The following is a 17,373-nucleotide window of genomic DNA, read 5'->3' as shown; positions in this document are numbered from 1 at the left end:
CTACACGCAGAGTAGATGTTTTCTGACGATCACAGTCTCAGTGATCAGCAGCAATATTGATTGTGACAGGTCACCTAGTGGAAATAGCAAGTATTTTCTCCACATGCCAAATATGGTCAAAAATGACATAATCAGGTTGAAAATAGTGAAAATGACAAATTCCAAGATAAAAGCCCAGAATGACACCTAGAAATGATATAGTGACAATTTTTATGACACAGCCATCAAAGCATAAAAACATGCAGTTTTAATGGGTTTCAATGGTGCATTTTTTGAAATTAACATTATGAATGTAACAGTTTAGTTTCCACAGTGTATTTTAGACTTATTATAGGAGCTGAGCTGGAAAGTCCAAGATTAAATAAAAATACACTCTCTTGCCAAACATGAACACAGCCAAAATTATCAAAAAAAAAAAGAAGAATGAAAAGTGCGTAAAATGACAGTCCTTTCGGTGTACATTGAGATATATATATTTATACCTGAGACTTTAACGTTTTATAGACTGCTTGTTAAAATATTATACATATATTACACCAGAGAAATAACTGCAGAGAGTGAAACGTGTGCAAGCCAACCCTGGTGTCCCTTAGATGCTGCCTCTGACTGATGCTTTCTTCTTCATTTTTGTGTCTTTTGCGCTCCCGTAAGGTCTGATGGGCTCGCTGTGGACCACCCCTCACTGCGCTGCAGTGGTGAAGGATAAATATATCCCCCCACCTCATCCTCTCCCCACCCCACCTCCCCCACCACCTCCTCCTTTGGTTGAATCCGCAACATCCTGACTGGCCGAGGCTGGTGATCGCAGGCAGCGGCAGCGGCAAGCCCCTGCAAGACGGATGAATAAGAAAACCTGCTGTAACCACCGCCACCCTCTGTTTTCTTGTCTCTATTGAAGAGCTGTAAACACTGCTGCCCTCACACTGACAGGGTGAAGCGGATAAAAGGTTAGTAACAACAAATATCTTTTATTTATAGGGTTATTTATAAGAGAAAGCACAAAAAACAATGCATAAAAGCCTGCGTGTTATGCATGGAGAGCAATATTTGTATGCAGGACGCTTTGCTGGGCTCCTGCTTCAGCCATGATAAACATCTTGGCTGCACTTGTTAGTGCAAGTCCAACTTCAACTCAAAGTGCGTGACACGAGCCAGGCGCACACACACATTTACGCACACAAAAGTACAAATGCGTTATTCTCCGCTGGAAAGTAACTATTTCTGTTTTCCGATGCACCATTCTTGGTCATTCCAGTCGGTGCTAATTATTCTGTGAAGTGAGTCCCCAGCGCCCCTCAGATCACATAGCACTGCAGCTGCCCTGCTGCACAGCGGACCAACTGCAAGAGCTATAATAGGAAGGAGAGGTAGGGTTGCGCAGCTGACGGTGCTGATTCCGAGGAGCCACAGCTCTGCAGTACTATTTAAGTCACTGCCCTGTCGATCCGAAAGGCTTATTAGTAAAATGTCACCTCCTTAAAACACCTTGGTCTCTATCTTTCATGAAGGATCTGTGTTGTTCTGGCTCAGTGCATATTTGTTTTACAAACAGGAGATGTTTGTTAGTTTTCCATAGGGCTGCACTGCACACTATTTACCAAGGGAGTCTATGGCTCTGATGACTAAAGAGAATCTGCAGTAATGCAGTGGTGGCGTATACCTTAAAACATTTTGTGTTTTGATCAAAATTTTTTATTGTTGAAACCAACCGGTATTTTTAAGACATGAACTGAAATCTGAAACACCTTGAAACCTGGAAATCTCTCAACGCTGAGCAAAGTGGCACTATTTATTTGAAAAACATGAGAGGAAAGGCAGAAATGTTCCACATATTGCAACTAATAGATTAAAAAATATTTTTGAAAAAGCTTGGGTAAAATGTCCAGGAAAAAAAATAAAAAGCAGCTAGAGAAAAATGTATTTATAATTTAAAATTATGTTACAGAATTATTGTCTTGTTTTCCTTTTTTCTGCTGATTTCCAGGTAATTTTCTTGTACTTTTTAGTTTTTTTGCTATTTTGGGGTGTCATTTCTTCTTTCATTGCACATTGCCTTCTTCCCATGTTCTTGTAAGAAAACACGCCAAATTTCTCAGGTCTCAAAGGGTTAAAGTGCATGCTTTCATGAATTCTTCAGAATAATCAATGACATCTTGTTCAATAAATATTGGTTAACCAGGGCACCTTAAAAAGTAAAAAAGGCACTGAATTTAGTCATCTAAAAGAAGGGTGGCCAAACTACAGCCAACTGCAGCCAGCTGCCAATTTAAACGGCCGGTGGCAAATTTTCAAAAATAAACTGGGATATTGCTTAAGCATTATTTTTAATAATAATACTGTGGTGTCAAACATTAAATAGTTAAGTTGTGATGCATAATCATTTTAATAGAGATTTATTTTCTCTGGTAAATGGGCTCTTCGGTTCTAGAAACACTGATTTCCTCTCTGCTAAACTAGTTGAAAAAAGTGAATTTATTATTGTTTGGCCCATGATGCCTGATATTTTTCATATAGTGCACAATCAAACAAGTTTGGCCACCCCAAAAATAAGGCCTTAATTGGTATTAAAATGTCTATAATCATTATTTCAAAGGTTTTAGAACTGCTCAGACATGTAGAATTTTATTTTTAAAAATTATGACGATGGACTGTAAAATCTCATAATAATTGGTCAAATCTTTGTTTTTAACAATTTACAGAATGCCTCTTGCATGAATGTCACAGATCAGGATAGCAGAATCAACAACACTTTCCAGGAGGATCCTCTCGCTGCAAAGCAGCTGTCACCATAGGCGTAGATTTCAGGGGGGACTCAGGGGACATGTCCCTCTTAATATTTACAACATGTGCACTTGTCCCTGTCAATAAAAACATGGAAGTAGCAGAAGACATTGACACAGTTAAAGACATTTACATTTACAATCTAGGTTGTGACCAAAATTCAATGTCAGGACAACATCCAACACCGGCATCAATTTGACAAAGAAAAACGACAGAAAGTTATGTTGATATTTTGTTGCTTTTTTGAAGTTGTGGTCTTAAGCCAACGTCATCTTAATGTAGAATAACATTTAATCATGAGGTATGTAGAACAAAGCCAAATGTCGACATAAATGACCATATTATTAATGTCCACACAACCATAAATTCTGATGTTTTTGGACATTTAAAATATCGTCAACCTGATTTTTTTTCCAACCAGAGTTTGACATGTTCTCGATGTAAGAGTCCAACATCTTTATGACATCCTGTAGTATTTGACCTGTTTCCTTTTTTAAAGTTAGATTTTTTTATATCTAATATTTTATCTTTTATTCTTTTATCTTGTTTAACTGATCTATGCACGCTTATGTCTTTATGCCTGTATGTGTACACATACATATGTCTGTCTTTGTTAAACACTTTGTGACAAAACCTGTTTTACTTTTTAAAGAGACATAAATCAAATAAATATTAATGTCAGCGATGGCAGCTGGGTAAAAAGAAAAAGGCACAAATTGGTGCATGAAAAAAAATAAAATCACCAGAATTGATAAAAAATAATTGCTTGATGCTCAAAATTTTCTGGCAAATGACCCCAAAACCCCCAATTTCATATAAGTTCCTCCCAGTATTGAAATGAAAGCTACGACCTTGGTTGTCACTGCACCCTGGACGACATGGGGATGTGCAAATTCGACAAAAATTGGCGATATGATATGGCTACAAGGCTCGTGTTTTTCATGCAAAAGGTTTTTCAAACTTTCAAATCAAACTGTAGAACCCTGTTAACCCTTTGCTCACACTTGCACAGTCATTCATTGCTGCTTTCAGATGTGTGTGTTTATTTGCTCGATGCCGTTTTCCTTCAGTCGTTTTTAAAACTGTGTGGCCGCCTGTTTTTGACCCGACAGGCCTCCAGCGTTCAGAGTCACCATGGGGATCAAGGCTGCGCTCCCCAGATATGAGCTGTATCTCTACACAGCCGTGCTCGCCATGGCGTTGATATGGGCAGGCAGTTGGATATTTGAAGCGTCAAGCGGTGAGTGCACGACACGTCAGGACGAGACGTCCAGAGCGCATACAGTAACACAGTGCTAGAGTTCACTCAGGTCCGTTTATTGGAGTCAAAGCAAACAGACACTTTTTAAGCAGCTGCTCGTTTGCCTTATTAACTTTAGGTAAGAAAAAAACACTTTCAGTCCAAATAAATCCCACAAAAATCCCTTAACATGAAATAATGGGACTTAATTATAAAAGTGCATAAAGGAAAGTTAATTTGTCAGACTAAGAGACTGTCCTCTAAGGAATTCCTGCATGTTTCTATTAATATGAGGACAATTTAAAGATGGTCCACTTACTCTCTAATTATTTTCCTGATGGACAAATTTCAGGTTTCAAGTTTCAGTTACACTGAGTCCAAAACAGTTCAGCCTGAAATAATAACAGCAATATTTGCAGACAGTAAAAATACTTAGGGACACATATATATGTTGTTGTTTGTTGCATTTAACAGTTGCCAAAACTACACCATTAATCATAACCACAAGCTATAAAAGCCGAAATTATCAATGAACTTTCAAATTTCTGGTTGTCCTTGAACATATTATGTGGGACAAATACTTGTGTCAGAAAAAAAATCTATGCTTAAAACAGTGATACTTTATTCTATGTCTTATTTAACATTTGACCTGTCAAAAAATTGGCATATCATTATTTTTTAAGCACTGGGGAAGGTCTTGTGTTTTTTTTAAAAAAAATATTATTTGGCTTGGGGCATACAACTTTAAAAAATGCACTTTATATTTATTTTACTGAATTTTTTTTTTTAATTAAATGTTTTTTAAAAAAGCCTTCAAGAAAATCTGTAAAAACTGTAAAAACAGAAATTATCGTTGAATTTTTAAATTTTCCAAGATTCCTTGGATACATCATGTGCTATGAACGCTTCTGTCAGACAAAAAAAAAAACATAACCAAATCAGAGCTTAAAATATTGACATTTCATAAAAATCACTTTATTCTACATGTGCTGTTAAAAATAAATCGGTGGCACAAACTAAACAGCATGCATTTCCAGGATTTTGTCTTTAACTTTTAACTTTCAAAGATTGACGGGTAAAATTTAATCTAATAACCAATTTGTTGTGGAGGGAAGTTCATGCATTTTGCACAAATTATCAGGAACACTCAAGGAAAAATATTTGTAGCTTAGGGAACCGTCAAAATTAAAAAATAAATTAATAAATCACACCCAAGCCACCCTCCTCCTCTGATAAATGAAGAACAGTCCCTTAAAGTGTCCTCTTCACACACTAGTCTGAATGGCCTGAGTGTGATCTGGTGGATGGCACTTCCTGTCACAGTCTGTGCAGTCAGATTGGCCACAGTCCTGATTCTTTTCCTCCCCGACTGTCTTGAAATGGTCATTTTTCAGTCCGTGGATGTTTCTGCTGCTCAGGTCTGCATGCTACAGTGGCACCACGAACCCATAATAGAAGCTTGGCCGTGTTCCCAGAAGTAAGAGGCTTTCCCTGCCTGACCCTCACATTTTGATATCCTTTTTCATGTCCATTAGTGTAATCAGGCAGAGCTGGAGGAGCCACAGCGGGGGCGCGTGCCAGTCGCATTTCCTACCATGTTCTGAGCGTCTCAGCATCCCTGCCATGATTCTGGTTATCATGACGAATATTTTTGTTGTTATTTTTATCATTCTCTATGTTAGCGCTTCACTCAGATTATGCAGAGAGCTGCTGTGTTCCCCTGCAACCAGATTATCACCGTACGAGTGTCGGCCTTAAAAATAGAAAGCTTTCAACGAGTGCATTATGTAATATTTGACATTATCAAATGGACTGAATGCGCTCCAACACCTTAAATTCGCTGTGAATAATCCAACAATTGCACCAAATCTGTTCAAAGCTTGACTCCTACGGGACACGTATCTCCAAATGATCGTTTAAAAAATGCTCAGTTTCACATAGACACCAACAATAAAGTCTGCATCATTGTTTCTCCTATATGTACACACACACACACACACACACACACACACACACACACTTTTATTTTACAAGAACAAACGCATAAGCATACATGTACATAAAGGTCTCCAACCATGGTTAATTTTCAACCCCTGTCCCCTTTTTGGGCTTTTAGATTTAAAATAGGTGTAAGATTACTGAATTTGGAGTAATATTACTGATATATTATTAATATTTTACCATTAATTGAGCATTTTAATGCCCTACTGATTAAACATATTATTTTGTATCCTGTTTTTGTCTTCTTTATATAGAGAACATCAACAGGAGGGCCTTCAAAGAAAGTGTGAAACCAGGATGGCATTACTTTGGCAGGAAAATGGTAGGTCACCCAAATAAAGTACGGAAGCTCTGAGAGGCAAGTGAGTAAAAAAAAATCTGGCGAAGTTTGATTTTACCTGTTTTTTCTCCTGAAAAAAACAACAATAAATAAATAAATATAACACGTAGAAACTACAGAGGTCCTAAAATCCTGACAGGAGATTTTTATTATTTTTATTTTTATTTTTTGTTTTTTTCATTTTTTAACAACTTAATAATCTTTTGTATCAAAGTTATCTTGTGTGCACATTATTTTGTCTGAGCTTCTTCCCACAAGATAATTAAGCCTCTTTTACACTGCATGTTCAAACAGAAAAATAAGGATAAAACAAAATGGCAACAACAAAAATGGATTATAATATTCAATGAATAGATTCAGACAAGCAACAGGAAATTACATGGTTCATGTTTGAAAAGGAGTAGGAGCAGACCTGCAGTTTGTTCCAGATATATGGCGCATGGAATCTAAACGCTGCTTCGTGTTTAGTTTTGACTTTTGGGACACGAAGCAGAGCTGTCCCAAAAGACCTGAGAGACTTGGATGTTTCAGTGGAGTCGTGTGATAAATTTCACCTTTCACAGGACATTGTTTCCACTTTTCACACACGAAAAAACAAACTATCCAGAGATTATCCTTTCATTACTATTTTTTCACCTCATCTTAAGTCATTAAAACAGGAGATAAAATGGATCAGACTTTAATTGTTTTCTTTTTTGCCTCTCAGGGCTCCAAAAAATAATCCCTGTGTTTATTTCACTGTGTTCTGCGAGTGGATTTCCTGGCGTCAGATGTCAAAAGAGACTGATTGTCACGTGATACTAACGGATCTTCCTTCGCCACAGGATGTTGCGGACTTCGAATGGATGATGTGGTTCACGACATTCCGCAATCATATCCTTTTTGCTCTCACCGGTCACGTTATCTTTGCCAAGATATTCACACTACTAGCGCCAAAGGTGCGTGCATGTGTGTGACTGTGCATCACCTTTTGCACTTTAATGTGACTGTTCAGGTATAACGGCATGTCTCTTATTGTGTGTGTGTGTGTGTGTGTGTGTGTGTGTGTGTGTGTGTGTGTTTGGGTGGATTTGAATACAAGCATTGCTCTAATAAAGGACAAACACCAGGTTAAATTTGATATGTGATGAAAATGTTAAATTCGAAGCCACATGATGTAAACAGTCGGCCTTTGGCTGTATCTATTCTTTTTTATTTGGCGAAATATAGATTTTCATACGGTGTATTTACACCCCAGGTCTAAGACGATTGTTTTGATGCACGAGCGTGAGTTACGTTCTGATCATAGACTGTATATAAAGATGGACGACTCGTCTCCTTTTAACTTCCACTGTGCAAAAACGAAGCCAAAATATCCGTGCATGTATAAAGATAGACTTCAGTTTTTTGTGCTGCATTCAGAAAATTTTCTCAGGTTTTTTATCCTCTAAAACCTGAGAAAATGTGTTTGATTTCTTAAAAATAAATTGGGGTAGAAGGCAATAATCAACTTGAAAATTAAATATAAATAAATAAATAAAATGTGACAAGGAAATGACCTGAAATCTGTGGGGAATTTTTAAAAATAATATCAAAAAACTAAGATTTTATCTTATTTTTAATATTTTTTGAAAGAAATTATGCTAATATGCTTAGTTTTTAAAGGTCTTTTTGGGCCACTTTTCACTTTTGGTCACTTTGTAAAATTGGCTTCAAAGCCCATCACTGTTGCTGGGGTCTTAAAAATATCCACGGTTTCAGCTACCTTGCGCTGGTGACATAATTTGGAGCCAGAGTCTGTAGGGGTGGAGTTCCCGCCCATACAGCCGTCTGACCAATCGGGAGGAGTGTCATTGATCAGCAGCACAGTGATTGGTCCACACAGCTGTCAAATCATGATGTCCCACTACCTTTTTTGGCATCAAATAATAAATAAAATCAAACTTAATAGAAAAATGAACACCTGAACAAAATCTGTGTGATAGGAACTACATTAAATAACAGAAACCATTTTTGGAAAACCTTTATTTGGGCGTGTACTTTGCGGTAACATGGAGGGGGGCGGGATTTTGACCTGTCCTGCAGCCAGCCACCAGGGGGCGATGAAGATGTTTTGGCTTCACTTTTGGGGAGCTGTGGTGTCCTCCATCTTTATCTACAGTCAGTGATTCTGTTTGACTTGGATGCCATCTGTCGATTATTTTGTGATTTCTCTTTTTTACATATTTAAAACAGTTAAATATGTTTTAAACGTGTTTTCTGTCTTGTTTCATGCTTACAATGAAGATTGGTATAGATGGATGTAAGGTAACATTAATAAACTTGTGAATTTTATAACATTTGTTATGTGTTTCATTTCCGCCATCAATGCATGGACGGTAGATTTGTTGTTTTTCTCCACAATTTATCCTCTAATCAAACATAGACCCAGTGTTATCGTACTAACGCCATTCTTCACGTATGTTCAATAAAATCATCATCATGTAAATAAAATCCTGTCGTGACATCTCACTGACGCTGGCCCCTCTTTACCCACAGCACAGATCCTTGATCTTTGGTGTGTACGGCGGTTTGGCAGTCCTCATCACGATGGGCTGGACCTTCACGGCTCTGGTTCTGTCCCACTGCATCATCCTCTACAGCGTCGCCCTGGTCAAGATGAAGTGGCTGTGCTTCGTGGCCGGTCTCACCACGCTGGCCTCCATCAAGCTGGAGCCGTATAACTCCTGGCAGGTGAGTGCGTGGTTCAATCCTCAAATCTGCACGAAGGCTCTTCGTATGAATTAACACTTAATAGTCTCCACCAGGGAGACTCAGCTTTGCTGCAGGGCCACAGCAGCCACAGGTGTTTCTAGCATTTTAAGGACATTTCTTGCATTAAGGATGCTTGTAGGATTTTAGGACATTTCTTGGATTCTAGGACATTTTTAGGATTTTAGAACGTGTCGAGGATACTAGGCTGCCTGAAGGATTTTAAGAAGTTTCTAGGATTTTTTTTTAATTTTGAGGATTTTTAGGATGTTTGTAGAATTTCTGGACATTAGGACTATAAGACGTTTCTAGGATTTTGGGACATTGTAGGGTTTAATACATTTTTTAAGATTGTAGGACATTTTTAGGATTGTAGAGAGTTTGTAGGATTTAAGGATGTTTGTAGGATTTTAATAAGTTTCTAGGATCTTGTGACATTTGAAGGATTTAAGGACATTTTGAGAATCTTAGGATGTTTTCTAGGATTTTAGGATATTTTTAGGGTTTTAGGACATTTTTAGGATTTTAGGACATTTCTAGGATTTCAGGACCTTTCTGGGATTTCAGGACATTTCTAGGATTTTATGGCATTTCAAAGATGTACTATTGCTGTTTTCTTAAATTTATTTTAAATTGCACGACTTAGACATCACAGGTTATTAAAGCCAGCTTGGGTGGGCAGGGTTAGATAAAAGGTTAACTTTCCTTCTCGAGTATAAACTGTTGCTGAATGCTTATTTTAGTGCACAACAGTTAATTCAAACACTAGGTAGTTCAGGTGTATTGTGCATCTGCAAAATGACGATGTCTGAAGAATAAAATGATCTCTGACTCCGTCTCCAGGAGTCCTTAGTGACCGGCTCTTTTGACCTGCAAGACATCCTGTTCTACGGAGGCTGCGGCTTCAGCATCATTCGCTGCATGAGCTTCGCTTTAGAGAACTGTGAGAAGAAGGACGGCAACTTCACATTCTCCGACCTGCTGAAATACAACTTCTACCTCCCCTTCTTCTTCTTTGGACCTATCATGACTTTCGACAGGTTCCACGTTCAGGTGAGGATTTAACATTCAAGTCAGAGTGGTGAAAAATGAGTGGAAAGTGAGCAGCCATCTGAAATTTCACAGCAGTTATTAAGCCGTCACTCATGAGAGCACATGTAACACCCCCGCATAATGCCGTGTGTTTACATAACTCTGTTTAAAGCCACGAGTGGAGACAGAAAACAAAGATTTTAGGCGCACAAACACACTGAAATGTCTCCAGATTTCAGTTTTTATACTCGAAATCACTCAGCTTGCTTTACTATGGGGACCGATTTTACAAAACGACAGGAGAGCAGGGGGCAGCGGCAGCAGCCCTGTATATATATTTCAGGGATTTTAGGATGTTTCAAGGATTTAAGGATGCTTGTGGGATTTTTTTTTAACATTTCTCGTATTTTAGAACATCTCTAGGATTTTAGGACATTTCTAGGACTTAAGGATGTTTCAAGGATTTGAGGATGCTTGTAGGATTTTAAGACATTTCTCGGATTTCAACACATTTTTAGGATTTTAGGAAATTTTTTAGGATGTTTCTTGGATTTTAGGACATTTCTCAAATGCTAGGACATTTCTGTTCTCGGACATTTAAGATTTTAGGACATTTCCAGGATTTTAGGATGTTTCAAGTATTTAAGGATGCTTTTGGGATTTTAAGACAATTCTCGGACTGTAAGATGTTTGTAAGATTTTAGCACATTTGTGGGATTTTAATACATTTTTAAGATTTGGGAAATTGTTTTAGGATGTTTCTTTGATTGTAAAACATTTCCAGGACTTTTGGATATTTGTAGGATTTTAGGACATTTTTAGGATTTTAGGGTGTTTCTAGGACATTTATCAGATTTAGGGTGTTTCTCAGATTTTGGGACATTACATTCTTGAATGTAAGGACATTTTTAGGATTTAAGGACATTTGCAGGTTTTTAGGAAATTAGGGTCTTAGCTAGGACCTTTGTCAGGGTGTAGGGGATCCTTTCTTTTTGATTTATGAGCTCTGTTTAAATGCTGTTTTATGCACTCTGACACTTTATGTTTACTGAAAATACAAAAACAATTTCCAGTGTGAATCACTTTATTTTTCTGTGAATTAGAAGATGAGTTGAATGTCACTGCTTTAAATGCAGTTTATAAGTTTAACAGTTTGTTTGACCGCACATGTTTAACTATCTGCTGAGACGTTAGGACGGTCGTATCCTTTTACAAAACGCTACAAAACGTTTTTAATTCCACAGGTGAACAACACGCAGCTGACCCGCAAGGACAGGGAGATGTGGAATATCACCACTAAAGCCGTGTTGCATCTGGGAGTCATTCTGATGGTGGACGTCTTCTTCCACTACCTCTACATCTTGACAATCCCCAGTGACATGAAGCTGGTCACCAAGCTCTCTGACTGGTGTCTCGGTGAGCTGTTTCTGTTTTTGGACACAATGACACAACCAATGTTGACTCAAAGTTAAAGGAACAGTGTCAGAAATTAAGGGGATTTAGTGGCAGCTAGTGGTGAAAACTGCAGATTACAACCAGCTGAAACTTCCCCCAGTTGGTATTTCTTCAGTGTTCATTCTTCAGGAGTTTTTTTAGTGAGAGCTGAATTATCTGCAGATGTCTCTTCCTCTCCAAAACAAACAGGTCTAGAGATTTAAATGGGTAAAATCAACAAATAAAGCAGTTTCACGTCACAAATCGGTGTTTCGCCGCAGTGGCGTGGAGGCTATGGCCCCGAATATTTTATAAATAACCCCATATTGACATAAATAGGCTATATATGTTTCAAAAATAAGCATTGGATGAAAAAAAAAAGGCTCTGATCTAATAATCAGTCACTCGGTGTATACTTGTACATGAATAAATGCATACAACATAAATATTTACATGAACTATTTTTCCACCTCCAGTCAATACATTTTTAATGAAAGCATTAATAAAGTATTCTGTATTAAATAAAATGTATTATTAATTTTAAAAGTAAAAAAAAAAAAGTAAATAATGTGAATAACGTGCCAGGGTGTGTTTAAAAGCCATCATAATAGAGTTTGTTCATAAAAATAAAATAAAATAAAATAAAGTAAAATAAAATAAAAGTAAATAAAATGAAATGGAATGAAATGAAGACATTACTGTGAGCTGACCTCTCTGTCCAGCTGGTCCTGCATGTCTTTCCATCTCTGCTCCTTTAAATATAATGAAATGAAATGTAATTAAATTAAGGGTATGGATCCCCTTCACCTCCCCTGAGGTCCTGGCTAAGCCCCCATATGTCCTCAAATCCTAAAAACTCCCATTTCTCTGATGCTGCTCCACTTTAGTGTCTGTTTAAATGTGTGACATTAACTCCCGTCATTGTACTTGCTTTGTTTCCATGTGCACCTCTGCAGCCGGTCTGGCTTATTCCAACCTGGTGTACGACTGGGTGAAAGCAGCCATGATGTTTGGTGTCATCAACACCGTGTCCACACTGGACCACCTGGACCCTCCTCAGCCTCCCAAATGTATCACCATGCTCTACGTCTTCGCCGAGACGTACGTGTGACTTGTTGTGTGTTCAGAATCTGAACGTCCCGCTCCTCTCAAATATGTTTTTTTTTTATGTTTGTGTCCCCTGATATGTCCGACCTCGATCATGTTGACTTATATTTTTGCAGTAAGTTTGTTTTTGGAGACGTGTTTTCACAGTTCTCTTTTGAAGAGAGCGATGACTGTGCGCTAAAATCTCAGATTCAGACATACGCCAGGCAAGCTAACTAATATAGGTAACGTATATCAGCAGTATGGAGGACGAAAAATTACTTAGCATCAATAAATAAAATTTAAAAATTAATGTATAAATAAATACATAAATAGCTGAATAATGTATAGATGAAAATATATAAGTATATGTAAATGTAAAAATATAAACATGCATAAATGTATAAATAAATATTGGAATAAATAGGTGAGTGTGTATATATATACTGTATATATATAATAAAGAGGAATAAATGAATAAACTTGAAATATGAATAAAAATTAATAAATAAAGAATATATAGATAAATACATAAATAAATATGGGAATATCTGGAAAAGGACAATTGCATGAATAAATGAACAAAATTTGATAATTGAACAGGACATATAGAAATATCTATATATTTTTGCACAACTGAATTTCTTTTCTGTATTCCTGTTTCAGTATGTTAATGAGGCTGGAGGTTTTAACCTCCACATTTATGAAACACGTTACTATTATTATTTATTTTTCATCTTTAATAACAAACTTTGACACAGCATCGGTAAAGAAACCTGAAACCTTCACTGAGCGGACTCAGTACAGAGAGCAGATTTAGGATTATCATAGCGAAAGTCTCTGCAGCGGCGCGGTGGAGTGTGCGGTAAACTGGACCCAGTGCCTGAGTCATTTCAGAGTCATTTTACATAATAATTTTTTAAAACATGTCTGGAGGGGGACTTTAAGAAATGATTGTGCAGTTTCTTTTTTCGTAAAAATGTTAACATGGAAAACGTCCTGTGGTTTTTAGGCACTTTGACAGAGGCATCAACGACTGGCTGTGCAAGTGAGTGTTTGAGCTCAGAATCATGCGTTTAAATGACAGAACTTATCAGCGCATACAGGACGACTCTGACACTTCAAACTGAATTTTGCAGGTATGTTTACGACTACATCGGTGGGGATCACGATAAAATCTTCAAGGAGCTCCTTGCAACCTTCTGCACCTTCGCCATCACCACCCTGTGGCTCGGCCCGTGTGAGCTGGTTTACATCTGGTCCTTCTTCAACTGCTTCGGCCTCAACTTTGAGCTGTGGGTGGCCAAGTTCTTCTCCATCCCACCGTTTTCTACCATAGAGGTGAGCTACACGCTCTTTCAAACGTTCACTCTGTCCGGCTCTGATGGGCTGTTTTCGTTCTGTGAGGAGCCAGAGGAACATGATGTTTTCAGAAAATATGACAAAAAGTTATTTATTTTTAATTGAAGTTACTTACTGGGTATTATCATGATTTAGCATAACTCATTATAATATTCAATGTGGGTTAGTAAATAACATAAAGTTGTCCTGTAACATGAAATTACTCTTTTTTATCAACCTTTGAATTCTGAATGATTTATGAACTCTCTTGAATGGTTTATTTTTTTAATGCATATATATACGTATATGTATATATATAAATTTAACTGAATTTAACATAGTAACATAAAAACAAACAAGAAAAGGTAATTTAAGTCCTATTTTCTCATGCATCTTACAGTTTCTTTATCTCCTTAAGGTAGCTAGGACACAGCTGGAAATAATGATAATAATAATAATAATAATAGTAGTAGTAGTAGCAGTGATGATGGTGATGAAAAATAACAAAAAAAAAATAAAAAAAAAAATATACATATATAAGGATTTTGTTATTTTGATAATATAAAATAAATTAATATGAATAAATAAATATATATATATATAATAATATTAACCATTTTTTCTTGATAGTGGTTTGTATGTATTTGTTTATTTAACTTTAATTAAAAACCATGAAGTTTACGTCCTGAACCTTTAAAATATATCTGTGTTGGCTGTTTCCAGGGTGCGATGGGTGAAGCCATGTCTCGCAGGATTCGGGGTGTGTTCAACGCTGCCAACTTCTGGGCCATTGTCCTCTACAACGTCCTCTCCCTGAACAGTTTGGAGTTTGCCAAACTGGTGGGAAGACGACTGATTTTCAAAGGTGAGAAACAACACCAGTGAATAATCAAATATTAAACAGTGTGTTTTTTTGTGGATCCGAGTACGCACAGATCGTTTTCACAATGTCGTTATATGAACGCAGAATAATAATAATAATAACAACGGCTGTAGTTCAGAGAGAAAATAGTTCCCACGTGAAACTGCTCTTTTGGATCATCTTGAGTAACCAAATCATGATTTCTGGCATCTGATGAGTTTTTCCAAATCTATATTTTTTGGCTCTTTGAGCACGATAAGTGCCATCCAGTTTCATTATATTAGAGAGAAAAAACGCTATTTCTTCAGCTGATATCTCCAACACTTTAGACTGATGAATAATGCAACAGGTAAGAGATAAAATATGTCATTTCTGTTTCGAGGTGAACTGCCCCTTTAACAGCAGAGTATGGTCTCTCTGTGTTTTCTCCCAGGTTTCCCTCTGTCCACCCTCTTAGTGTTGCTTGTGACCTACTGCGGCGTGCAGCTGGTGAAGGAAAGGGAGAGACAACAAGCCCTGCTGGACGACCCCGAGCCGGTGAAGCCGGTGGACGATGGCAAAGAAAAAAGCAGAATAAAGAGACAGAGAAAGGAAACGGACTGTCTCAGACTTCACGGTCAACAGCCCCCTCGCACCGTTCCATCCTCGGCCTCGCCAACTGTCACCAACCAGACTGCAACGGCACCTGTAACGTTCACAAGCCTGTTTTCTCCTTTTTTTTTTCTTTGTCAGAAGCGAGGTTTTGAACTGTGAAAATATCCTCAAGTGCACTTGCTGTAGATAATCGTCACACATCCTCTGGCACAAACCCACGATGGTGCATTTTGTATTTTATCTGAACAAAAGATTGTTTAGCAAATAATAGGTCCGATAAAGTTTTACGATGCTTTGCCTAAAGGTATATATAGGACATACAGTATTGTAAAGGAACAACTACTTTGGTCCAGTTTTTTGATTTTTCTCAGATTTGGATTTTTAGGGGTCCAAGCAGCAACACGTGCTGCTGGAGTCCTTTTGTTTTGGTCATATTATTTTTTTCTTCTTCGTCCTCTTTATTTTTCTCTTCTAAAAGTTTTTGTGCAGCAAAAACCGTACAACAAAAACTCACCAAAATTGGCAGTTGGGTTGCAATTCCACCCACTGCTCTGGCACAAAAAAATGACACTCAACGACCTCAAGGTGGCGCTGTAACAATCAACTTTACATTTCTCAATCTCAAAAATGACTCAGATTAGAGTGAAAATTCTTCCACCATATTAATCTCTCAATTCATCTGCACTTTTGCTGCAATGCTCTTTAAAAACTTCACATTTTGCAACTTTTTCTCAAATTTTCTCTTGATCATACTTTTGCAAACTAGTCCCAAATTGTTGGTCCCAAAACTCTGGCAGAATTTCAAAGCATCAGTCTGTTTTGAAGCAATGCATATTTAACCATTGGTCTTTAACCCCTTAAAACCTGGATCAACATGTCTTTTCTTGTGCTGCATTCAGATGCCTTTCTCAAATATGTAAACCTCTGGACTGATTTGATTTCTTTGGAAAACAAGGCTGAAAAGATAATGGACGATTTAGCCAAGAAATGTCCCACAAATTAGTAGAAATTAGTAGATTTAGGAAATTATATTTAAAAAGCTATGGATTTTTTTTTTTTTTTTTTTTTTTTTTTTACAGAAAACTGTACATTTACATTTAAAATCATGGAGCAAAATTATAAAATTTTAGATTATTTCTGTTTGTTTTTAACTTTATTTTTTGCTATTTTGGGCTAAATTTTTTTTTTTTCTTTCTTTTTTTTTTTTTTTTTTTTTTTTTACAAATTTCTTGAGAATTTGGGGGGCCTTTTTCCTATTTTTTTTTTTAATGAAATTTAGCAAATTTTCTGAAGTTTCAAAGGGTTAAATCAATTTTACATAAGTGCCCATAAATAAAGAAGGCAGTTATAGCAAATAGCAAAATAGCAAATTTGGTGCACATGTGCGGATGCTTCGTCCGACCTTCACTAAGAAGTCCGGAGATGTTCTTAAATGGGATGCATTCCAGATCTTGAAATGAAAATTTAATCCAGACGTGGTCAAGCAAAACACATTTTCTCTGAAAATCAAATGTTTTCGCTCCTGTCAGTTAAAAAAGAAACAAGAATGCAAATGCACATGCTTGGACCCCAATTTTTCCTTTTTTTTTCCTTTTTTTTTTTTTTTTTAATTAGTAGGATTATTTTTAGTCAGATGGTGTCTTAATTTTTACCTTAAACGCCTTAGATCCTAATCATCACAATATTAAACCACTATGAAAGGGTTAAAACTTGAAATCAGGGTGTTGCGAATGGAGTGCATTGAAGAAAATCAACAAAGGGTGCTGTGGAGAGCTCCACAAAGCTTGCAGCTGATTGTGATGTATATTTGTTCTGCCGTCACTAAGCAAAAATACAGGAGAGTCTATTTTAGAGTGGATGGAGAACGTATAATGTCTCTTATCATGTTGAGAAACTGAATGTATTTCAACCATCCAGAGAACGACAGCTTTA

General features: G+C 37.0%; 1 protein-coding gene across 1 annotated transcript; it reads left to right on the top strand.

Moving 5' to 3' along the window:
- Positions 1-794: 794 nt before the first annotated feature.
- Positions 795-15,600, top strand: LOC121951172 (protein-cysteine N-palmitoyltransferase HHAT-like protein). The gene is made up of 12 exons (XM_042497412.1): positions 795-947; positions 3,894-4,021; positions 6,277-6,344; positions 7,187-7,300; positions 8,880-9,074; positions 9,936-10,145; positions 11,369-11,540; positions 12,515-12,659; positions 13,657-13,692; positions 13,784-13,985; positions 14,709-14,850; positions 15,281-15,600. The coding sequence occupies exons 2-12, from the start codon at positions 3,916-3,918 to the stop codon at positions 15,598-15,600; spliced, it is 1,710 nt and encodes a 569-aa protein (XP_042353346.1). The 5' UTR covers positions 795-947; positions 3,894-3,915.
- The last annotated feature ends 1,773 nt before the right edge of the window (positions 15,601-17,373 follow it).

The sequence above is a fragment of the Plectropomus leopardus genome, chromosome 12 (assembly GCF_008729295.1).
Source record: "Plectropomus leopardus isolate mb chromosome 12, YSFRI_Pleo_2.0, whole genome shotgun sequence".
NCBI lineage: Eukaryota > Metazoa > Chordata > Actinopteri > Perciformes > Serranidae > Plectropomus > Plectropomus leopardus.
This window is presented reverse-complemented; position numbering and strand designations above follow the sequence as displayed.

Excerpts from the sequence above, each read along its gene's own strand:
- LOC121951172 (XM_042497412.1), top strand. The coding sequence starts at position 3,916 with ATGGGGATCAAGGCTGCGCTCCCCAGATATGAGCTGTATCTCTACACA. Across the intron at positions 4,022-6,276 it reads GATATTTGAAGCGTCAAGCG|AGAACATCAACAGGAGGGCC; the intron begins GTGAGTGCACGA and ends TTCTTTATATAG. Across the intron at positions 14,851-15,280 it reads AAGACGACTGATTTTCAAAG|GTTTCCCTCTGTCCACCCTC; the intron begins GTGAGAAACAAC and ends GTTTTCTCCCAG.